This window comes from Nomascus leucogenys, chromosome 22a (genome assembly GCF_006542625.1).
Source record: "Nomascus leucogenys isolate Asia chromosome 22a, Asia_NLE_v1, whole genome shotgun sequence".
NCBI classification, from domain to species: Eukaryota; Metazoa; Chordata; class Mammalia; order Primates; family Hylobatidae; genus Nomascus; species Nomascus leucogenys.
In genome coordinates this window covers 32,312,383-32,337,459 of record NC_044402.1, presented here as the reverse complement: position 1 = coordinate 32,337,459, position 25,077 = coordinate 32,312,383, and the positions used below count along the sequence as shown (strand labels likewise).

The 25,077-nt window shown below is 39.5% G+C and overlaps 1 protein-coding gene and 1 non-coding gene across 8 annotated transcripts in view; one reads left to right on the top strand and one right to left on the bottom strand.

Moving 5' to 3' along the window:
• HECTD1 (HECT domain E3 ubiquitin protein ligase 1) overlaps positions 1-25,077 on the bottom strand; it is a 106,378-nt gene that overhangs the window by 44,091 nt on the left and 37,210 nt on the right. For all 7 annotated transcript variants that reach the window (XM_030803830.1, XM_030803833.1, XM_030803834.1 and 4 more), the window contains 9 exons: positions 24,652-24,766; positions 23,697-23,871; positions 12,349-12,487; positions 11,978-12,148; positions 4,959-5,181; positions 3,848-4,111; positions 3,673-3,749; positions 2,354-2,488; positions 1,660-1,806 (listed from right to left, as the gene is read on the bottom strand). In XM_030803830.1, the coding sequence (XP_030659690.1) occupies positions 1,660-1,806; positions 2,354-2,488; positions 3,673-3,749; positions 3,848-4,111; positions 4,959-5,181; positions 11,978-12,148; positions 12,349-12,487; positions 23,697-23,871; positions 24,652-24,766 (1,446 nt within the window). The remainder of the gene's footprint in view (positions 1-1,659; positions 1,807-2,353; positions 2,489-3,672; positions 3,750-3,847; positions 4,112-4,958; positions 5,182-11,977; positions 12,149-12,348; positions 12,488-23,696; positions 23,872-24,651; positions 24,767-25,077) is intronic.
• LOC115832548 lies at positions 466-568 on the top strand. The gene has a single exon (XR_004028080.1). It is a non-coding gene; the product is annotated as a U6 spliceosomal RNA (small nuclear RNA).

The following is a 25,077-nucleotide window of genomic DNA, read 5'->3' as shown; positions in this document are numbered from 1 at the left end:
TCTTGGCTCACTGCAACCTCGCCTCCCAGGCTCAAGCAATTCTCCTGCCTCAAAATTACAGAAGAGTAGGTGGGACTACAGGTGCATGCCAACATGCCCGGCTAATTTTTTTTCGCATTTTTAATAGAGATAGGGTTTCACCATGTTGGCCAGGCTGGTCTTGCACTCCTGACCTCAAGTGTTCTGCCCACCTCAGCCTCCCAGAGTGCTAGGATTACAGGCATGAGCCACCACGCCCAGCCTAAAGTAAATCTTAAGAGTGCATCAGAACATACAATGATTAAGATCAAGAAATCAACTCTGGCCAGGCACAGTGGCTCACACCTGTAATCCTAGCACCTTGGGAGGCCAAGGAAGGCAGATCGCTTGAGTCCAGCCTAGGCATCATGGCGAACACACAGATGCACACGCACAGGCATGTGCACATACACACATGCACACACACTAAAAAGAACTGAGTAGTCCACGTTTCAGCAGCATATATACCAAAACAGAAATGATACAGAGAAAATTAGTATGTCCTCTGTACAAGGATGACACAGAAATTCGTGAAGCATTCCAAATTTTTAAAAATATAAATTAATTAATTAAATAAAACTAAGTAGAACTGAAATGAAAATAATTCTTTCATTAAAATAAAGGAAAAAAGAGCTAGGTGCAGTGGCTCACGCCTGTAATCCCAGCACTTGGGAGGCAAAGGCGGGCAGGTCACTTGAGGTCAGGAGTGCAAAACCAACCTGGCCAACATGACAAAACCTCATCTCTACTAAAAATACAAAAATTAGCCAGGCGTGGTGGCAGGTGCCTGTAATCCCAGCTACATAGACTAAAATGTATACACTACTAATTCCAGCTACTCAGGAGGCTAAGGCAGGAGATCACTTGAGCCCAGGAGGCAGAGGCTGCAGTGAGTCAGGACTGCACCACTGCACTCCAGCCTGGGTGACAAAGCGAGACTCTGTCTCAAAAATAAATAAATACATAAACAAAGGAAAAAAGTTCTATCACAATAAAGAGACATTCTTAAATCGAAAAAATATATAAGGTTATTAGCAAATATTTATCAAATCTTCAAATAAACTTCCTAAACTTTTTTTTTCCTTTTAACTCATCTGTATTTGTTATAACTTTAAGCAGAATGTGACTTGAGCACTACATTTCCATCCACAAGACTAAGTCTGAGTTATTTTTGAACAGCTTTATGATATGCTTAGGTAGGCTTAAAACTTTCCTCCTCCAAACAATACTTTTCTTTGGAAAACAAGCCCTGTGGAGAGTTCCTTCCATCATAAACTTCCTAAACTTTCATTGTTCATATATTATGCATATAACTTGGGTACTTAAGGTCTACAGACATATTCTATTTTATGTAACTTATGTAAAAATCAGAGCAGTGAATAATAACAAATAAGGCTGAAGTGTTTTTAGTCAACAAAACCTTTAGCAAATTATAACTGGGAACTTAGAAATCAAATAAACAATTATTTAATTCATTTGGCTCAAACTAATCATAAAACTTAAAGGCTGAAGAAATTAGAAATATTAACATCATTCAGCTTTTAAATATTTCTTGACAAACTAAAAACCACTCTACTGAAGGAGTAACTACAAATAATTTTTAAAACTATATTTTTGTTCTTTAATACTTGATAAACTTACATTGTTTAACACAGTAAGAAGTGCTTGTACCAAGCCACTGCTACACATTTCATATGGTGAAATTGTGTTTTCATCCTTCAAAAGTACAATTAGGTTTTCTAAAGCTGTCTTCATTAAATCTCTCCAAGTGTTCTCACTCTCAATACACTAAAAGAAAAAAAAATTTAATGAAGACAATCAAAAACATAAACATAGCTCTTAAAATAACTTATCAGAACATCAATTATCATGACAATAATTTAGATATTAAGCAAAATTAAAAGTTCAAATTATTAACGCAAATTATGTCTACCAGAGGTCAGCAAACGTTTTCATAAAGGGCCCAGTGCAAACATTTTAGGCTTTGCAGGCCATATAGTCTACATCACAGCTATTCAACCATGCCCCTGTAGCACCAAAGTAGTCAGACAATATGTAAATGAATAAGCATGGCTATGTGTGATTAAATTATATGGATACCGAAATCTGATTTTCATGTGTCTTGAAATTGTCCTTCTGGTTTGTTTTCAATCATTTAAAAGTATAAAAACCATTCTCACCTCATAAAGCCATACGAAAATGGGGAGCAGGCCAGATTTGGCTCCTGGGCCATAATTTGCTGACCTCCTACTCAATACCCATGACATAAAGGATGGAGGGGAAGACATCAAACTACAATTCATTACACATCATTAAAATCTAGAGGATGACATACTTGTCTATTTGTATGAAGTTCCCAAGATGACTCTAACTGAGTTGCTATGTTTCTGAGTGTTACCACTACTCCACGAGGCATGCTTTCAACAGCTTTAAAGTGGTCATCATATAAATCTCGAGCCATAGTTCGTACCTACCAAAATAAACATAACAAATGTGAACTTTTACTACAATTAATAATTTTACCAAATTTTCACTTTTATAGACACTCATATTTACATATTTCACCATGAAAAGGTAAGTATGTACTGTCATTTTGGCACAAATGAGCTCTCAAAGTTACAGTTATTTGAGAAAACAACCTATGTATGTTCTGGGTCTGATGAAATTTAGTACACGATATTATTTACAAATATATGCTTAAGCAATGTAAATTTAGGATTCACCTAATGCCATTTTAATCCCAAACAAACCCAGCATAACTCTAATGCAACAGAAAAAAACGTATCTCTCTAAACTATTTAATAATACTTTCTATTCTATTTTGGTATGCCCTTCAGAATTAAAAGATGGCAATCATGGATATCAGACAAGTTTGAAGAAACTATCTCTTTATAAAACAGTATTAATAATTAATACTGGTGTGGTGGCTCATGCTTGTAATCCTAGCACTTTGGGAGGCCAAGGCAGGCAGATCACTTGAGGTCAGTCAGGAGTTCAAGACCAGCCTGGCCAACATGGTGAAACCTCGTCTCTACGAAAAATTAAAAATAAAATTAGCTGGGCATGGTTGTGCATGCCTATAGTCCCAGCTACTCAGGAGACTGAGGCGGGACAATCACTTGAACCCGGGAGGTGGAGGCTGCAGTGAGCCAAGATTGTGCCACTGCCTGAGTGACAGAGCAAGACTTTGCCTCAAAAAATAAAAATAAATAAATAAATAAATAAATTAGTTAAAATTATTTTTGCCCAAAATATTTTGATGCATACTTGTTTATATATGCAAAAGGATAGTCACCTACTCACGGAGTTGCTACTGATTTCAAATCAAGAAAGTAAAGCAGTAATTTTAAAAAATTTTTTCTTATAATTTCAACTTTTATTTTAGATTCGTAAATTAAGTCAAGTAATTTACATTTTGTTTCATATTAACATCCATTTTGATTCTGTTTTAATGTTGGTATTTAGTATAGGTATAAAAATTATATGTAAATAAATATTTAAGAACATGAACACAGAAAATAGGAAAACTAAAAATACGTTATATTAGGGTTGCTTATGTTCCATGGCTCAATTTTTTTCAATGCTTATACTTTACCACTGAAAATTTACCAAATCAGTATAAAAGACAAGATAAAGCACATCCAACAGATATACCTTTTGCTTTGTTTTTTCTAACTTAGATTTCAGTTTTCTGCCTCTTTTGCCAGTCCAGCCAGTCACAAATTCTGAACCTTGGGGGGAAAAAAAGAATATTCACAGAGCTTACTTTGTTACGATTTAACATATGCATTTATTTTTACCTACTAAACTTACATATCTACATACTCACCCAGGGAAGTTTCTGCAGTAAATGAATGTTTGGTTCCTCTATTAGATTCAAATACAAAACCAGGTAAATCTTCTTTCAATATTGTAGCTTGCTGACCATCTGAATTATGAATAGCAATTTCTCCTTCTTTCAAACATGTCAGTGACCAGTTTCCTACAGTAAGTTTAGTGGGTCCTGGTGCTGACAGTATAGGTTGACTTGAAGTAGATGGCTTTACTTGGCCTCGAGCTCTTTGTAACTTCTCTAAGAATTCACTTCGGCTTTCTATAAAGACAAAATACTTGTTTTAAAATCTTATTTCTTTCAAATATGACATGTATTTTCTCTTAGGAAAAAAAGACCTATTAAAATATAAATTTTAAACAATAAAACGAAATCAGAAACTGGAAATATTAGCCAGGCATGGTGGTACGCATCTGTAGTCCCAGCTACTTGGGAAGCTAAGGCGAGAATCACTTGAGCTCATGAGTTTGAGGTTGCAATGAGCTATGATCACACCACTGCTCTCTAGCCTGGGAGACAGAGTAAGACACTGTCTCCAAAACAAAACAAAAAAAGGAGCTATATTTGTAAAGATATTTTTTAAAAAGTAGATATAGTGTTGTTCCTTGTCCCATGCAGTAAAAAGACATTTAGGAAATATTTTCATGGTATAACAATTTTTCTCTACTGATACAAAAGAAATTGATATTAAAAAATAAAGAAACAAATATTTTTTAAAAATACCATGACAGGCTGGGCGCAGTGGCTCACACCTGTAACTCTAGCATGTTGGGAGGCTGAGGTGGGGGGATCACCTGAGGTCAGGAGTGCGAGACTAGCCTGACCAACAAGGTGAAACCGCGTCTCTACTAAAAGTACAAAAATTAGCCGGGCATGGTGACAGGTGCCTGTAGTCCCAGCTACTCGGGAGGGTGAGACAGGAGAATTGCTTGAACCTGGGAGGTGGAGGTTGCAGTGAGCTGAGATCGCACCACTGCACTCCAGCCTGGGTAACGGAGTGAGACTCCGTCTCAAAAAAATAAAATACCTTGACAATGGTAGCAAAAATATGAGAAAAAAACCAAACTGTAGAAACTAGGAAAATATTTTAATTTAAACAAAATATTACCTGAACTGTCAGATCCACCTTCCGGACTACCACTTGAATACATGGTGGCAAGTTTTCCATCCAAGATAAATCTGAACCATCCATTACTGCCATTAGATAATTCCAAGGCTGCTGCATCACTCCAAATATATAAGCAGTCCCTTCCCCTAATGATTGACCAGTCTCTCCAATGATATGGTTTACCTTGCTGCAATTCTTTAGCATCTTCCTGTGGTTCATCTTCCTAAATGTGTAGAATTATTCAATTAAACATGGAAAATAATTTCAACTGCAAATATTCATACATATTTTAAAAACATGAATCTAATTTAATTTCAAATTTAAATACTCTGAACATAACACTCAATTGCCTGTAGCTTAATTTTTTTCCCCCTTTTAGAAACATGGTCTCAACTCTGTCATCCAGGCTGGTGTGCAATAGTGTCATAATAGCTTACTGCAGCCTCTAACTCCTGGCCTCAGGCAATCCTTCCACCTCAACCTCCCAAGTAGCTGGGATTACAGGTCCAAGCCACAGCACCTGGCTCTCAATTCTGACTAATTAATTACCTATAATTAAATCTTACAAATAAGTGTTAAAAATATTAATAAATTCATGTAAATAATGACCTATATTATATCATGTCCAGGTGTAGTGGGGTAAAGACTAACAGATTAGAGCACTACACACAACAACATAATAACCTAAAACCTTGGTGAACTCATTACATCTCTGGGCCTATTTGTAAACAATGATGATTTAGAGAGGCTCAATGGTATCCAAAGTGAAGTGTGTAACAGAATCACCAAAGAAGCTTTTTAAAGATAAATTTTGGCTGACAGTGATGGCTCATGCCTGTAACCCCAACACTTTGGGAGGCCAAGGCAGGAGGATTGCTTAGGCCATGAGCTCAAGATCAGCCTGGGCAACGTAGCGAGTTTGTCTCCACAAAAAAAAAAAATTTAAAAATTAGCTGAGGGTAGTAGTGCGCACCTGTAGTCCTAACTACTGGAAAAGTTGAAGCACAAAGACAGCCTGGGCCCTGGAGTTTGAGGTTATAGTGAATGACTGTGCCACAGAACTCCAGCCTGGGTGACAGATCAGGACTCTGTCTCTATTATCTATATCTATCTATCTATCTATATAATAGAGACACTATCTATAATCTCTATATAGACAATACAGACAGGGTCTCACTCTCTCTATAATAATAAAGACATTATCTACAACCTCTATATAGATAATAGTGTCTCTCTCTATAAATATACTATATATAATTTATATGTAATATATATTATCTATTATAAGTAAATAAAATTATTCATTCATTCCAAGGCCCCACCCTTAGCCAAGTGAATCAAATATACTCATTCCCATGATCATACAAGTATTTTAGTTAAAGCTTTTTTTTTGAGACAGAGTCTTGCTCTGTCACCCAGGCTGGAGTGCAGTGGCACAATCTCCACTCAATGCAAGCTCCACCTCCTGGGTTCATGCCATTCTCCTGCCTCAGCCTCCCAAGTAGCTGGGACTACAGGCACCCGCCACCATGCCCAACTAATTTTCTGTATTTTTAGTAGAGATGGTGTTTCACAGTGTTAGCCAGGATGGTCTTGATCTTCTGACCTCGTGATCTGCCCGCCTCACCTTCCCAAAGTGCTGGGATTACAGGCGTGAGCCACCATGCCTGACTGAGCATGTTTTTTTTTTTTAAAGAAAAAAAAATCTATAAACATTTTGTAGCTCAGCCTGTGTTCCTAAAACTTTTTTTGGACATTTTTTTTTTTTTGAGACGGAGTCTCGCTGTCGCCCAGGCTGGAGTGCAGTGGCGCAATCTCGGGTCACTGCAAGCTCTGCCTCCTGGGTTCACGCCATTCTCCTGCCTCAGCCTCCCGAGTAGCTGGGACTACAGGCGCCCGCCACCGCACCCAGCTAATTTTTTGTATTAAAAATTGAAAATATTCACATAAAAAAGATTATTAAATTATCTAAATACATCCATCATAAACAACTAAAATATAGACAAGATATATGAAAAATGTGTTTTCAAACACTAAAGAACAGTCAGCGCAGGACTATGATCCCCAAGAAAATGAAAGCAAACAAAGTGAGTCTCTTAGAACCAGAGACCATTTTCTGGCTAAGCTCATGTGGAAGGGGAACACAGATCCTGGCAGTACAAGTTAAGAAAATAGAGATCAGAGTTTGAGGCAACTGGAATATGTGGAGGCTGAGTTCACTATTACGGAACTAAAGGGAAAAAGCCTCTCCAGAAATCTGCAAAGTAGTTTCCACTGAGTGCTACACTTATATACAGGGTGATACTACATAAGATTGGGCAAAGAACAACTGGAAAGTTGTAAGAGATCATACAAGTAGCCAGACATTTGCATTTCAAACAGCCAGAGTAGAAAATCCTCATGGATCACCAGGATATTCAGTGAATTCAGAGAAATAACAAATTTGGGATCATAGGGGTGAACTTCCCCAGAGTAAAAGCTATTCTGCCACCATGCAATGACAATTTTGTATTCTTTGTAGAGAGAGAGTTTTGCCATGTTACCTAGGCTAGGCTCGAATTCGTGGGCTCAAGCGACCTGTCTGCCTCGGCCTCCCAAAGTGCTGGAGTTACAGGCGTGAGCCAAGGTACCTGGCCAAAGCCCAACATTCTTTACGAAAGACCACAAAGCCCAGAGCTCAACATCATAACATTTACAATATCCAGTAGCAAATCAAAAATTACTAGACAAAGAAGCACAGTGACTCACACCTGTAATCTTAGCACTTTGGAAGGCCAAGGCAGGAGGATAACTTGAGGCCAAAAACCAACCTAGCCTTGGCAACATAGTGAGACCTGCATCTCTACAAAAATAAAATAAGTATTTTTTTAATTAAAAAAAAAAAAAAAAGAGGCCAGGTGCGGTGGATCACTTTGAGGTCAGGAGTTCGAGACCAGCCTGGCCAACATGGTAAAACCTTGTCTCTACTAAAAATACAAAACTTAGCTGAGCATGGTGGTATGCACCTGTAATTCCAGCTACTTGGGAGGCTGAGGCAGGAGAATTGCTTGAACCCGGGAGGCAGAGGTTGCAGTGAGCCGAGATCACGCCACTGCACTCCAGCCTGGGTGACAGAGCGAGACCCTGTCTCAAAAAAGAAAAATTTAGAAAGAAGGTCAAATAATTTTCAGATAAATAAAATCTGAGAGAATTATCTGGCTTGCCTTTTAATTTTCTTCTTCTTTTTTTTTTTTTTAAATAAAAATAGAGACGGGTCAGCCAGGCATGGTGGCTCATGCCTGTAATCCCAGCACTTTGGGAGGCCAAGGTGGGCGGATCATGAGGTCAGGAGATCGAGACCATCCTGGCTAACACGGTAAAACCCTGTCTCTGCTAAAAATACAAAAAATTAGCCAGGCATTGTGGCGGGTGCCTGTAGTCCCAGCTACTCAGGAGGCTGAGGCAGGAGAATGGCGTGAACCCAGGAGGCAGAGCTTGCAGTGAGCCGAGATTGTGACAGAGCAAGACTCCATCTCAAAAAAAAAATATAAAAAAAAAATAGAGACAGGGTCTCGCCATGTTGCCCAGACTGGTCTCAAACTCCTGGGCTCAAGCAATTCTCCCACCTGAGCCTCCCCAAAGTGCTGGGATTACAGGCATGAGCCATCATGCCCAGCTGACCATTTCAACTTATTTTGAAGAGCAGAAGTGTGTAATGATGAAGTACAACTTACCAATTATTTGTTCTTTTTCAGTATAACCTTTTGAAGTTTAATTTACAAACTCTTTCCCAAGTCTGAGGTCACTAAGATTTTCTCTTTTCCTCTAGAAGTTTCATAATTTTAGTGTATACATTTTAGTCTATGGTTCATTTTGTTAATTTTTGTATATGGGACCCTAATCATGTATATATATAATGTATATATATAATGCTATATATATATACATGGGTAGTAAGGGTTGAGACTGAGGGAGACTCAATATCAAAAAACAAAACAAAACAAAAAAAGAAATGATACAAATATATATACATGTGGTAAGAGTTGAGGTTCAATTATTTTGCATATGCTATTGACTTGTTCATTTTTTGAAAAGATCATCCTTCCTTGATTGTCTCAGCACTTTTGTTGAAAATCAATTGGCCATATGTGTAGTGGGTCATTAATCTATCTTTACACTATTGTCACACTTTCTTGATTACTGAAGTTTTATAAAAGAGTTGAAATTGATGTATACCCTTCTACGCTGCTCCTTTTCCAGGTTGCTTTGGCTATTGCATTTATATGTAAATGTTAGAATATGTGCATTTATATATAAATGTTAGACTCTCCTTGTTTTTATTTTTATTTTTTTTTTTTTTGAGATGGAGTTTCGTTCTGTCAACCAGACTACAGTGCAACGGCACAATCTGATCTCGGCTCACTGCAACCTCTGCCTCCCAGGTTCAAGCAATCCTCCTGCCTCACCCTCCCAAGTAGCTGGGATTACAGGTGCGTGCCACCACACCCAGCTAATTTTTTTTTTCTTTTTTTTGAGATGGAGTCTTGCTCTGTCACCCAGGCTGGAGTACAGTGGCGCAATCTCGGCTCACTGCAACCTCTGCCTCCCAGGTTCAAGTGATTCTCCTGCCTCAGCCTCCTGAGTAGCTGGGACTACAGGCAAGTGCTACCATGCCTGGCTCATTTTTGTATTTTTTGTAGAGATGGGGTTTCACCATGTTGGCCAGGCTGGTTTCAGACTTCTGACCTCAGGTGATCTCCCTGCCTCGGCCTCCCAAAGTGCTGGGATTACAGGCATGAGCCACTGCACTCAGCCTAGAATCTCCTTGTTAATTTCTACAAAAAGACTGCTGGGATCTTGGTTGGGATTGCTGTAACCTATTTCTTGAGAGAAAGAGTTCCAGAGAATAAACTCAGATAATATTTTTGTTTTGTTTTTCCTTAAATCCCCTAGTAATTCTGATGATTAACCAGATTTGGGTAACACATACACACTCTCGCCACCCTCAGGATTCTATAATTATAACTCATATGCCACCATTTTTTTCAAAAATATTACTACCCTGTTATTAACACACAGTAAGCATTCACTAAATATTAGAAATAAATCTTGCTGGGAATCACTAGAGATGGAAAAGGTATATTTAAATTTGCAGTCTAAGGCAAGAGTTACCAATGAATACAGAAATTGGTGGGTAAAATTTACTGAGAAACAGCATATTTACACAGTCTGGAATTATGTCCCTACAAATTACTTATTACAAAAGGAAAAAGAGGCCAGGAGCAGTGGCTCACGCCTGTAATACCAACAGTTTGGGAAGCCGAGGTGGGCGGATCACCTAGGTCAGAAGTTCGAGACTGGCCTGGCCAATATGGTGAAACCCCGTCTCTACTAAAAATTCAAAAATTAGCTGGGCGTGGTGGTACATGCCTGTAATCCCAGTTACTCCGGGGGCTGAGGCATGAGAATCGCTTTAACCCAGAAGGTGGAGGGTGCAGTGAGCCGAGATCATGCCATTGCACTCCAGCCTGGGCAACAGAGCAAGATTCCGTCTCAAAAAAAAAAAGGAAAAAGAGCAACTTTACAACTTTACAGTAGAGAAACCTGGAAGAGAAAAACTTAAGCAAGTGATCCAAGTTATCATAACCAACAGGGCAAACAGACACAAATGTGCCTTGGAGAAGGAACATTATGCACCTAGAAGAGCATAGTATCACCTCTATAGAACTTTTGCTAAAACACATAAGCTGAATTTAATCACAAAGAAACATGACACAAAGTTAGGCTCTTTGTTCAAATTAACTGTTCTGTTCTATTCATAAACACCAAAGCTATGAAAATAAAAGGAAGGCTGACAGACTGTTGTAGGTTCTCAGGACAAACTATCACAGGTTCTCAGGAATATGATAACCAATGTAATGTGTGCTCCTGGATTTCCTTGTGGACCAAAAAAAAAAATTACTATGAAGGACATTAAAGACAATGGCAAAATCTACATATGGTCTCCAGAGAATATATTAGTGTTACATAAATATTAAATTTTCTGATTAGTACTATTTTGATAATTACACTACAACTATGTCCTGGTTTTTTGGTGAAATATTTAGGTTAAAAGGGAAAACTCTGTATTCAGCTTACCATCAATTTTTTTTTTTTTAAGATGGAATCTCAGGCCGGGGGCGGTGGCTCACGCCTGTAATCCCAGCACTTTGGGAGGCAGAGGCGGGTGGATCACAAGGTCAGGAGATCGAGACCATCCTGCCTAGCATGGTGAAACCCTGTCTCTATTAAAAGTACAAAAAATTAGCCAGGCGTGGTGGCAGGCGCCTGTAGTCCCAGCTACTGGGAAGGCTGAGGCAGGAGAATGGCATGAACCTGGGAGGCGGAGCTTGCAGTGAGCCAAGATCGCGCCAGTGCACTCCAGCCTGGGTGACAGAGCGAGACTCCGTCTCAAAAAAAAAAAGAAAAAGTTGGAGTCTCACTCTGTTGCCCAGGCTGGACTGCAGTGGTGCAATCTCGGCTCACTGCAACCTCAGCCTTTGGGAGGTCAGGGCAGGTGAATTACCTGAGGTCAGGAGTTTGAGACCAGCCTGACCAACATGGAGAAACCCAGTCTCTACTAAAAATACAAAATTAGCCAGGGAGGTGAAGGTTGCCGTGAGCTGAGATCGCATCATTGCACTCCAGCCTGGACAACAAGAGCGAAACTCCATCTCAAAAAAAAAAGTAAACACACACACACACACACACACAGATACATGTGTCTGAAAAAATATTAAAGGAAATGGGGCAAAATGTTAATAACTAGTGAATTTGGATAGAGAGTATTCTGATATTCTTTAATTATATTTGCAACATTTGTGTATGTTTAAAATTGTTGACCAAAATGTTTTAAAAGAAAACTGACCAATTTAAAAAATATATAGAACTATTTCATATTGTCATTATCCTGTCAAAAACCATCAAAAATTGAAACTAGATTTTCCTCAAAAAAAAAAAAACAAACTCTTCCTGATACCTCTATAATTAAGACCACTCACTTTTTCTGGTTTTGATTCCTCTTCATTCTCATCATCAGAGGAAGGACCTGCCAACGTTGACACTTTGCTAATTACACCAAGTCTGGCTAGCTGATCCAGAAATATATCACCACCTTTATCTACTAAATCCCTTATGATCTGCAAAGCCAACAAGTGGCCATCATCATCATCCTGAAAAAAAAAAAAAAAGAGGGAGGAAGTACACAATAGCAAGGAAATGAAAGAAAAACAATAAAAATAAGTTTAATTGCCAGGAGTAGAGAAATGCAGTAATTTGCACAACATGATTTACTGAAATTAAAACAAAATTTTTATTTCAGACTACTAGCTACAGGAAATTAATGCTAAAGAGTTTTGAAAAAGAAACTGACCTCTTGATCCAGGACAGTTGCAGTGATTTCCACTAGTATTGTAGGCAAATTGTGACCAACATCAGAATCGCAAACTTCTTTTAACAGTGCTTCAGAGCAAAAATGAATCATTTTTCGAATTAGAGCAAGACTTGCTTTCCTTGAAAAGTAAAAATAGAATTGTATGAAGCCAAATGAAGTTAAACCAAAATGCATGCATTAATGAACAGTAAAATATCCAATGTTATGTTTTATACACTGCTAAAAAAAAAATACTTAATAAAAAAATACAAAAAATTGGGACTCAGCACTATATATTCATTTTCGAAATAATTCTATTTATTTTCTATTATAAATATATTGAGCTCACCAAAAATGACTTATAATTTTCTTAAATGCACTCTTCTATTCTATATTCTACACTTTACCAGCATGAATGTTAACATGTCATGGTAATTTTAGAAAATCAAGTAAAAAGTACTAGAACTACTAAGAAAATAAATGAGGCCCAGCGCAGTGGCTCACGCCTGTAATCCCTGCATTTTGGGAGGCTGAGGGAGGCGGATCGCTTGAGGTCAGGAGTTCAAGACTGGCTTGGCCAACATGAAGAAACCTCATCTCTACTAAAAATACAAAAATTAGCTAGACATGGTGGCAGGCACCTATAATCTCAGCTACTCAGGAGCCTGAGGCAGAATAATCACTTGAACCCAGGAGATGGTGCCACTGTACTCCATCCTGGGAGACTGAAGGAGACTCCATTTCAAAACACAAAACAAAATTAAAAAAAGAAAAGAAATGATACAAATTATAACTAATCTAAAATTTCCGATAATCCAAACTACAATGCTCTAAGAACTTAAGATACTAGGTAATTTATATGAAAAACAAAATTTTGAATTAATTTGTCCTTCATCAAATTTAAATTCCATGTTCACTAAAACTATGGACTCATATAAATGAAAATAAGAGATCCTAATAATCCCATGCCCCCAAAATATTCCCATCATTAACAAATTAGCATGCCTCCTTTCCCTTTTATTCACTTAATGCTTTGCTTAGACCGTAGCCGACACTCAATAAAGTCACATAAATTAACCTCAATTTTGTTTTTTTTTTTTGAGACAGAGTCTCGCTCTGTCGCCTAGGCTGGAGTGCAGTGGCACAATCTCAGCTCACTGCAACCTCCTCCTCCCGGGTTCACGCCATTCTCCTGCCTCAGCCTCCTGAGTAGCTGGGACTACAGGCGCACACCGCCACGCTCAGCTAATTTTTTGTATTTTTAGTAAAGACGGGGTTTCCCTATGTTAGCCAGGATGGTCTTGATCTCCTGACCTCGTGATCCGCCCGCCTCTGCCTCCCAAAGTGCCGGGATTACAGATGTGAGCCACCATGCCTGGCCAAATTAACCTCAACTTTATAACATGTAACCTGATCTTTTAAAATAAAAAACACATATTCACATACATTTAAATGATAATAAAATATTAATAAGACGAGGCTTGGCTGGGCGAGGTGGTTCACGCTTGTAATCCCAGCACTTTGGGAGGCTGAGGCAGGTGGATCACCTGAGGTCAGGAGTTCGAGACCAGCCTGACCAATATGGTGAAATCCCGTCTCTAATAAAAATACAAAAATTAGCCGGGTATGGTGGTGGGCATCTGTAGTCCCAGCTACTCAGGAGGCTGAGACAGAAGAATTGCTTGAACCCTACAGGCAGAAGTTGCAGCAGGCCAAGATCGTGCCACTGCACTCCAGCCTGGACGACAGAGCCAGACTCTGTCTTAAACAAAAACAAACAAACAAACAAAACAAAACAAAAAAAGGTTTGTCTATTATGTAAGAGCCAATAATCAATTCATTTAACAAATATTTTCTAAGTATCTAACGATGTTCTAGGCATTAAGCTGCAGATATCATTACCCTTGAGGTGAATGATAGAAGGATAAAGAGGCAAAATTTTCAACTGATGTCCTAGAGAGGCATGTGACACAGCTGTATTTCTACAGCATGGGGTCTCTACATATTTTATAACTCTCTCTAGCTGAAGTTATAACATTATATTTCTTTAATGAAAGAATATGCTTTATTACAAATTCAAGTACAATACAGAAAGTGATAGGTGGACAGAGGACAAACTGTTCTAACAGGATTGGTTCTTTCCAGTTTTTGTTTTGTTGTTTTTAATTTAATTTAATTAATTTTTGGGAGGGACAGAGTCTCACTCTGTCACCCAGGCTGGAGTGCAGTGCTGTGATCTTGGCTCACTGCAACTTCTGCCTCCTGGGTTCAAGCGATTCTCCTGTCTCAGCCTCCAGAGTAGCTGCAATTACAGGTGTGCACAACCACACCCAGCTAATTTTTGTAGTTTTAGTAGAGACGGAGTTTCATCACATTGGCCAGGCTGATCTCGAACTCCTGACCTCAGGTGATATGCCTGCCTCAGCCTCCAAAGTCCTGGGATTACAGGTGTGAGCCACCACACCCGGCCATAATTTTATTTACTTATTTATTTATTTTTTTTGAGACAGGAATGCAGTGGCAGGATTTTAGCTCACTGCAACCTCTGACTCCCAGGTTCAAGTGATTCTTGTGCCTCAGCCTCCCAAGTAGCTGGGATTACAGGCTCCTGCCACCGTGCCCAGCTAATTTTTCTATTTTTGGTAGAGACAGGGTTTTACCACGTTGCCCAGGCTGGTCTGGAAATCCTGTGCTCAGGAGATCCACCCTACTTGGCCTCCCAAAGTGCTGGGATTACAGGCATGAGTCACCACACCTGGCCCCGGTTTTTATTACTGGCCCCAGTTTTTATTTATATTCCACCGTAAATACCAGAATTTAAGTATTAGTTTTATATCATGACATTTCAATTAACAATGTATTAGAATGTTATTTATCTATCTCTCATATACTGAGCCATTACGAGCAGTAATCTTTTTATGTACTTTAAAAACATAATTCATTTAACCCACACAACAAAACCTATGAGGTGGGTTTTATTATCTCAAATTTACAAGTGAAGATACTGAGCAATAGTTAAGTCAGTCTACTAAGATCACCGAGCTAATAAATTACAGAGCCTGTATTCAAATTCCATCTCTTAATCAGATGATACATAATACTCACAACATAAAATTTTCCTGTTTAACACTATTATATAAATTTTGAACATTTAGTTTAGTCTTTTCTATTAAAAATAGCACTATTTATTTTTGTGTAAACAGTTTCTTCATATTCCTTCAGTACAGAGGGATTCTTGGATCTAACAGCCTAAACACTTTCATTAAGTATTGAATGTGTATGACTACTGCATTCATATTGGCAAACTGATTCAAAAAAGGCTGTTAACACCTTAAATTATCACTAAATATGAATATCTACAATACTCCTTTTTACTTAAAAAAATTTCTCATTTTTTAAGTTTCTTAACTGTCCAATAGGTAAAAATGATACCAAATTTTACTTATTTCTAAAATGTTTTGCTTTTTACTAGTAAGGAAATACTTTTTTTTTTTTTTTGAGACAGCATCTCACTTTGTCATCTAGACTGGAGTGCAGCAGCATAATCTCAGCTCACTGCAGCCTTGACCGCCCAGACTCAAGCAATCCTCCCACCTCAGCCTCTCGAGTAGCCAGGACTACAGGTATGCGCCACCACACTCAGCTAATTTTTGTGTTTTGTAGAGACAGGGTTTCACTAGTTGCCCAGGCTGGTCTCAAAACTCCTGGACTCAAGCAATCCTCCCACCTCAGCCTCCCAAAGTGCTGGGATTACATGCATGAGCTAACATGCCCAGCTAGGAAATACATTTTTCCTTATTAATTTTTTGTTATGTTTCCTCTTGAACACTGTGCCTTAATTTCATTGACTAACTTACTCAAATGGCTCTAATTTGTACATACCCTTTGTATATAATAAAGACAGTATCCCTTTGTCATATTTGCTAACAAATACCCACCTGCTGGCAAATTTATTTAGATTAAAAGTGTCTATTCTGAGACATTTGTGGCTGCAGGTAATATTGTTTCTGGTATGTAGTAGTTTTATGTTTTTTACATAAAATAAATTTAAAAGGACATATTTGGCTAATGCAAATAAGTTTCTAAAGTAAGCCAGGCATAGTGACTCACGCCTGTAAACCCACAGTTTGGGAGGTCAAGGCAGGGGAACTGCTTAAGCCAGGGAGTTCAAGACCAGCCTGGGCAGCAAAGCAAGATTGTCTCTAAAAACAAAAATTAGCTGGACCTGGTGGCGTGTGCCTGCAGTTCTAGCTCAAGAGGCTGAAACAAGAGGATACACTGTGCCATGGAATTCAAGGCTGCAGTGAGCCGTGATCATACTATGCACTCCAGTCTGGGTGACAGAGCAACACCCTGTCTTAAAAAAAAAGAAAGAAATGAAAAAGAAAAAGAAAAAGCCAGGCTGAGTGTGGTGGCCCACGCCTGTAATCCCAGCCCTTTAGGAGGCCAAGGTGGGCAGATCACCTGAGATCAGCAGTTCGAGACCAGCCTGGCCAATATGGCAAAATCCCATCTTTACTAAAAACACAAAAAAATTAGCCGGGCATGGTGGTATGTGCCTGTAATCCCAGCTACTCAGGAGCTGAGATGGCGCCACTGCACTCCAGCCTGTGTGACAGAGCAGGACTCTGTCTCAAAAAAAAAGAAAAAGAAAAAGCCATTCTTCCTATCAAGGTCTGATAAACATTCAAGTATATTTTCTTTTGCTCAGAGGTTCTGGAGGGGCTCACGCCTGTAATTCCAACACTTTAGGAGGCTGAGGAGGGCGGATCACATAAGGCCAGGAGTTCAAGACCAGCCTGGCCAATATGGTGAAACCCCGTCTCTACTAAAAAAATACAAAAATTAGCTGGGCATGGTGGTGCATGTCCTTAATCCCAGCTCCTCAGGAGGCTGAGGCACAAGAATCGCTTGAACCTGGGAGTCAGAGGTTTGCAGTGAGCCAAGATCATGCTACTGCACTCCAACCTCAGTGACAGAGCAAGACTGTCTCAAAAAAAAAAAAAAAAAAAAGTTTTGGAGGATAGGGAAAAAAAGTATCTTATCTTTTTGTTTTCTTAATATTTTAGTTTTTAAGTCTTAGAATTTGTTTAGATTTAAAATATAAGATAAAAGATTAGGGTGATTTTTAAAATCAAACTACAAAGCAGATGTTCCAGTACCACTTAATAAATAGTACTCCCTCCCCTGAATGATCTGAGAAACATCCATTATAATACCTTTAATACCTATATATAACTGGCTCTATTGGGGGGACTATTTTATTCCATTGATTTACACACTACTCTGCTAGTTATCATAAAAGTTTCATTGCTAAAGGGTTACACTAACATTTCAGATTTTTCTTTAATAATCTCACCTATTTATTCTTCCAGATGAACTCTGGGATCTGTCAAGTTCTAAAACAAATTCTGTAGTTATTTCCTTTAGAACTGCATAACCTACAAATTAATTTTAGAAGAATTTATGTCTTTAGATTATTTAATGTTTTCACCCAAGAACAATTTCCCACTATATCCCACCAAGTCTACTTTTTTCTCTCAAATTATTTAAAAAAAAAAAAAAACTGGGCCAGTCGCAGTGGCTCACACCTGTAAACCTAGCACTTTGGGAGGATCACTAGAGCTTAAGAGTTCAAGACCAGTCTGGGCAACATAGTAAGACCTTGTTTACGCACAAAAAAATAAAAAAATTAGCCAGGTGTGGTGGTGCTCACCTGTAGTATCAGCTCCTTAGGAGACTGGAGAATTGCTTGAGCCCAGGAGGCTGAGGCTGCAGTGAGCTGAGATCACGCCACTGCACAGCAGGGTAAGATCCTGTCTCTCTCTCACACACACAGACACACACACACACACACAGAGAGAGAAAGAAAAGAAAACCAGACCACACACGGTGGCTCATGCCTCTAAACCCAACACTTTGGGAGGCTGATGTCGGAAGATCGCTTGAGCCCAGGAGTTTGAGACCAGTCTGGGCAACACAGCAAGACTTCATCTCTACAAAAAAAAAAAAAAAACTATTTTAATTAGCCAGGTGTTTAGCCAGGCATGGTGGCATGCATCTGTAGTCTCAGCTACTTGGGAGATTAAGGTGAGAGGATTGCTTGAGCCCAGGAGTTTGAGACCAGTCTGGGCAACACAGCAAGACTTCATCTCTACAAAAAAAAAAAAACAAAAACGATTTTAATTAGCCAGGTGTTTAGCCAGGCATGGTGGCATGCATCTGTAGTCTCAGCTACTTGGGAGACTAAGGTGAGAGGATCGCTTGAGTCTGGGAGGCAGAGCCTGCAGTGAGCCAAGATTGTGCCACTGCACTCTAGCCTAGGTGACAGAGTGAGCCCGTCCCCCCCAAAAAAATTAGCTGGGCGTGGTGGTGCACAACTGTGGCCGCAGGTGCTTGGGAGGCTGAATTGGGAAAATCCCTTGAGCCCAGGAGTTTGAGGTTGCAGTAAGCTATGAGCATTCTACTATACTCCAGCCTTGCAACAGTGAGACCCTGTAGCTAAAACATTTTTAAAAAAATTTTAAAGGGCTGGGCGCGGTGGCTCACCCCTGTAATCCCAGCACTTTAGGAGGCCGAGGCAGGCGGATCACTTGAGGTCAGGAGTTCAAGGCCAGGCTGGCCAACATGGCAAAACCCCGTCTCTACTAAAACTACAAAAATTAGCCGGACATGGTGGTGCGTGCCTGTAATCCCTGTAAACCCCTGGGAGGCTGAGGCAGGAGAATCCCTTGAACCCAGGAGGCAGAGGCTGCAGTAAGCCAAGATCACGCCACTTCACTCCAGCCTGGGTGACAGAGCAAGACTCTGTGTCAAGGCCAGGCGCGGTGGCTCACGCTTGTAATCCCAGCACTTTGGGGGGCCGAGGCGGGTGGATCACGAGGTCAGGAGATCGAGACCACGGTGAAACCCCGTCTCTACTAAAAAAACAAAACAAAACAAAACAAAACAAGACTCTGTGCCAAAAAAAAAAAAAAAAAATTTTTTTTTAAGGTCCCCAAAGATCTAGTTTGCTGCAAAGTAGACTCAATCTTTTTCCAGTTATTTATACTAACTCCTAAGATGTTTACTTACCAGACCTCTGCAAAATTCTACGTAGCTTTCTTCTAAAACAAAGTGAAGTCCTCAGTCTAATTATCTTACAGAAAAAATAACCAGGCTTTTACAAACTACTCCACCACTGATACTACCAATCTCTGTTTTGAAGCCTTCACTGATCTGCTGTCTGCCTTTTATTTCCTGAACAGATACTGTACACAGGCCTATACAGGTAATAGCTAATGTCAATATACATGGACACTCCTTTAACTGTCTGAATCAGCGTTATGTTTACTTATCTGATAAAACTTCAAAAAAACTGGTAAAATATCAGGTCATAACCAATCCACCTTGTTTTTTTGAGACAGGGTCACGCTATGTTGCCTAAGCTGGTCTCAAGCGATCCTACTCCTTCAGCTTCCCAAGTAGCTGGGACCAGAAACGCGCCACTGTGTGCTCCCCCTTGTTTTTAATAATGCTAAATAATTCCAAAAAATAAACTATCACTTTTCAAATACCTCTAACATGTTAGACACTATGCTACACACATATTTAATTTTTATTCTCACTCCTAAAGAGGATTAAGTATAACTATCCTCACCTTGGAGACGAGCCAATTGATTAAGAGGTTATGTGCTTTGCCCATGGCCATATAGGAAAGTGCAATGAGTTGATTCCAGAGTATGAGTTCTTAAACTAAGACATATATTATTTTCCTAGCTACAATTAAATGTGTCTGCTAATAATTACCTGGGAAAATCTAGCATCAAATTTTCTAATACTAATATCTCCAAACATTTAAAATGATAAAAGAAAATAACCATCCAATAAGGGAACTCTGTTATATGGTAGCATACTTTATAATTTTCTGATGGCCTTATCATGAAGCACTTCTACTCCAGAATGATTCTTGCACTGGTGTAACAGATGGGCCTCTAAAATTTTCAGACCAAATTATCTTGTTCAAAACTGAACTTGCTCATTTAAGATGATTCAAGTCTTGTGTTATTAAAAAAAAAAAAAAAAAAAGTGACCCCACTAACACCTACACCTCTGTAGCTATTTGGGGAAGAATTAAAAACCAAGCTATTAAATGTTCACAGTGAATTATTTTGCGGCCACTTCTCTCCCATTTAAAGCAGACTGCTTGTATTTTAATGTCAGCTCATAATACTGGTATTTGAAGTACTTGAATCTTATAAAACTGCATGCTGTACAGACCTCCTGAACTGAAAATGACCAAAATCAGATTCCTACTCAGCCAAAAACCTGCAGTCATCTTTCACCCTTTCTTCCTTCAATCCACCATCTAATTGGTCACCAATCCCTATACAATCCATCTGCCAAACTCTTAAATTTGTTCTCACTAATCCAGTTGCCCTGAAGTTTCTATCTCAATCAACACTTGTCTGTTTCTATTCTCTCCTTCCTCCAGTTCTTCTCTCTGCCAGGGTGTCAAAGTGATCTTGATCAACAGAAATCCAGATGTGTCAAACTTTCCTTACGGGTCTTTAATAATCCTTCTTAAATGTGAGGTAGAGTCCACGCTCTTTCACATGGCCTACAAAAGCCATCATAGGTTATAAAAAGCTCCTCTCTACTTTCTTAACATTATTCTCTGAGCTTTCCAAATGTATCCTGTACTCCATTAATATTGACTACTTGCAACTGCTAACAAAACACACTCATTCAATCATTCAGTAAATATCTACTGAGGACCTAAGGATCAGGCCCTATTCTGTATCTCCTTGCTTTTGTAGGAATATAGCAGTATATAAGACCAGCTCTTGTGGTGCTTACTTTAAAGAGACAAGACAATAAAACAAACAAAACCCCCCAAAAAGCAGTATTTCAGAGAGTGTAACCTTTTTTTTTTTTAGATGGAGTTTTGCTCTGTTGCCTAGGCTGGAATGCAGTGGCGCAATCTTGGCTGACTGCAACCTCTGCCTCGTGGGTTCAAGCAATTCTCCTGCCTCAGCCTCCCGAGTAGCTGGGACTATAGGCAAGCGCTATCACACCCAGCTAATTTTTTTACTTTTCATAGAGACAGGGTTTCGCCATGTTAGCCAGGCTGGTCTCAAACTCCTGGCCTCAAGTGATCCACCGGCCTCGGCCTCCCAGAGTGCTGGGATAACAAGCGTGAGCCACCATGCCCAGCCAAGATAGCATAAGCTTTGTAAAGTCAGTAAAACATTATTGATATAAAAAGTGTAATGGGGTAAATTTAAATCAGGGAGACAGACTTCAATGAATTTAACACTTGAACTGAGAGCTGAATGGTATGAAGCAAACACCCATTCAGAAGATCTAGGGACAGAAAAGTTTCAAGCAGATGACAAGTGCAAAAGCCCTAAGGCAAGGATGTACTTGGAGGGTTCCACAAATAGAAGGCTAGCATGAGTGTAATGGGCCAAATGTTAGGTAGTACTCTGTTGGAGAGCTGGGTTTGGATTATGTAAGAACTTGCAAGCCTAAGGGTTAAGGAGCTGAGTTTTAGTTAAAGCCAATTAGAAGCTATGAAGGGTTCAAACTAGGAAGTGGTATGATATAATTATGATTTAAAGATACAATTCTCAAGCCAAGTGCGGTAGCTCATGCCTGTAATTCCAGCACTTCAGGAAGCTGAGGCCAGAGGATTGCTTGAGCCCTGGAGTTAAAGACCAGCCTGGACAAGATGGTCAGACCTCATCTCCACAAAAAAATAAAAACATTAGCTGGTGTGGTAGTGCACGCCTATAGTCCTAGATACTCAGCAGGCTGAGGTGGGAGGATTCCTTGAGCCCAGGAGTTCAAGTATGCAGTAAGCTGTGACTGCACCACTGCACTCCAGCTGTAATTGCGCCACTGCACTCCAGCCTGGACAAGAGAGCAAGACTTTGTCTCTAAAAAAAATTTAAAAAAAAAAAAAAATGTATGTAATTCTCAGGATAGGTGCAATGCAGAAGCTCACACTTATAATCCCAACACTTTGGGAGGCCAAAGCAGAAAAATCACTTGAAGCTAGGAGTTCAGGACCAGCCTGGGCAACAGAGCAACACCATGTCTCTACAAAAAATTTAAGAATTAGCCAGGCAAGGCGGTATACATCTGTAGTCCTAGCCACTTGAGAGGCTGAGATGGGGGATCGCTGGAGCCCAGGAGTTCAAGGTTGCAGTGAGCTATGATTGTGCCACTGCACTCCAGCTTGGGTGACAGAGCAAGACCTGTCTCTAAAAATATATATGGTCGGGTGTAGTGGCCCATGTCTGTAATCCCAGCACTTGGGAGGCTGAGGTGGGCGATCACTTGAGCCCAGGAGTTTGAGACCAGCCTGGGCAACGTGGTGAATCCCCAGCTATACTAAAAGTACAAAAAATTATCTGGGCATGGTGGCACACTTGTAGTCCCAGCTATTCAGGAGGCTAAGGTGGGAGAATCACTGGAGCCCAGGAATTCAAGGCTGCAGTGAGCTGTGATCCAGCCACTGTACTCTAGCCCAGGTGACAGCGATATCCTGTCTCAAAAATTAATTAAAAATATATATACACGCACACATCTACATATATAATTCAGCCTAATATGTACAAACATTGTAAAGGAGCAAGAGAGAAAAAGCAGAATGATTAATTAAGAGGCTACTGCAGTGGTCAAACCACTGTCTTTGGTAGTTTGGATCAGAGTACTGACCAGCAAAAGATGAAAAGAAATAGCAAGCTATAGACACACTGTAGAGGGAGAGCCACAAGGAGTTCCTGATGGATGGATATGCTTCCAAATCTGTCTGCCTAGAAAATTCCTAAGTATCCTTTAAACCACAATTTAAATCTCACCTCTGCATAAAACTGTCTCCAATCTGTCCAGCCCAATTAGTTGTTAAATCATCTATATTCCCAGAGAACCCTGAATATGCACCTAATCTACCATTTACCACTCTGTTTTACCCACATACATCCTTACTAGCCCCCAAGGGGAAGAGTAAGCAAGAGCCAAGTCTCATTTATCTGTATAACTCCTCCAGTGGCCATCTCATACTGTCCCTACCAACAGGCTTCCAAAAAGCTCAATAAGTGTTTGCAATACTTATCAAATAGAGATTTAATATTCAGACAGCTACCAAAAATTTGTTAAGAATCTAGTAACTTTTCTAAAACTCCTCTTCATTCAGATCGTCAGAAGAAAAGATAAGACTTTCCTACTTCTGATCTAATTTTTATTCTTACCACACCTTCTTAACATTAAAATAAACCTCAAATCCTTCTGGAAAAGGGAGATAAATAAAACCATGTAATTGGTGTAATTTGACTAACACATCAAATAGTATGAATAACTACCTTATTGAAGGCAGCATAGTTTGCTGAAATGTTTGTGCAAACACTGGCAATAACCTTTTCAAGTATATGGGTGCCATTTCCGGATCTCCTTTGGGCTCATTACATTCTTCTTCATCTTTGTTTGTATCTTTCTTTTTCTTATCATCTCCTTTATTAACTGGACACATCCAATCACCTACAGACAAATAACAAATAAACTGAAATTAGAACATTGTTTCAATGATGCTTATAAGAATACTAAAGAGCATTAGTAACTTCAATGAGCTCAATAACAAATTAAGAAGATAATTTTGGATACTCCACTTCGTTCCAAAAATTATTTCACAGAGCTTCTGGATTCATCAACCCTCTGAAAACTTAAAACTTTGGTCAGCCGGATGCGGTGGCTCATGCCTATAATCCCAGCACTTTGGGAGGCTGAGGCGGGCAGATCACGAGGTCAGGAGATCGAGACCATCTGGCTAACACGGTGAAACCCCGTCTCTAATAAAAATACAAAAAAAATTAGCCGGGCGTGGTGGCGGGTGCCTGTAGTCCCAGCTACTCAGGAGGCTGAGGCAGGAGAATGGCGTGAACCTGGGAGGCGGAGCTTGCAGTGAGCCGAGACAGCGCCATTGCACTCCAGCCTGGGTGACAGAGCAAGACTCCGCCTAAAAAAAATTTTTTTTTGGTCAAACTACCCTATCTAAACAATACCAAAGTATTCTTTATCTGACATTCCCATATTCCTTGAACTTTAGATTTTGGTCATTCTGGTATCAGGCAGTCACAATCTCAAAGAACATAGAAAATTAAGCTGTTAAAGGTTTATTAAATGTAAGGATATACATATATAATTATTTGACCTCATAGGGATAGTTCATTTATATAATGTTAATGTGTCTACAGAAAGCTATGGAAGTGAAAGCTGAAAAATAACAGTAGATGGCTTCAAAGGAAAGAACGTAGCACTCACCTGGAGACTGAAGAATAGCTACTACTTCACTATGGCCCCTTTCTCGAGCTTTATCTAATGGAGTCTTCCCATCTTCATCTCTCAGATCTGGATTTGCACCATGCCGTAACAGAGTCTAGAGAAGAAAAGCATTTAACTTGAATATAACAATACTTTATTTTGACATCCAACTATGTAAACTAAAGATATTCCAGAATTACTTATCAAGCAGGTGGAAATCTGTATCTCTGCCTTTGCACTTAGTACCTTAAAAGCAGCCTATTCTGTAATCCCAGCACTTTGGGAGGCCGAAGCGGGTGGGTCACCTGAGGACGGAAGTTCAAGACCAGCCTGACCAACATGGAGAAACCCCGTCTCTACTAAAAATACAAAATTAGCCGGGTGTAGTGGTGCATGCCTGTAATCCCAGCTACTTGGGAGGCTGAG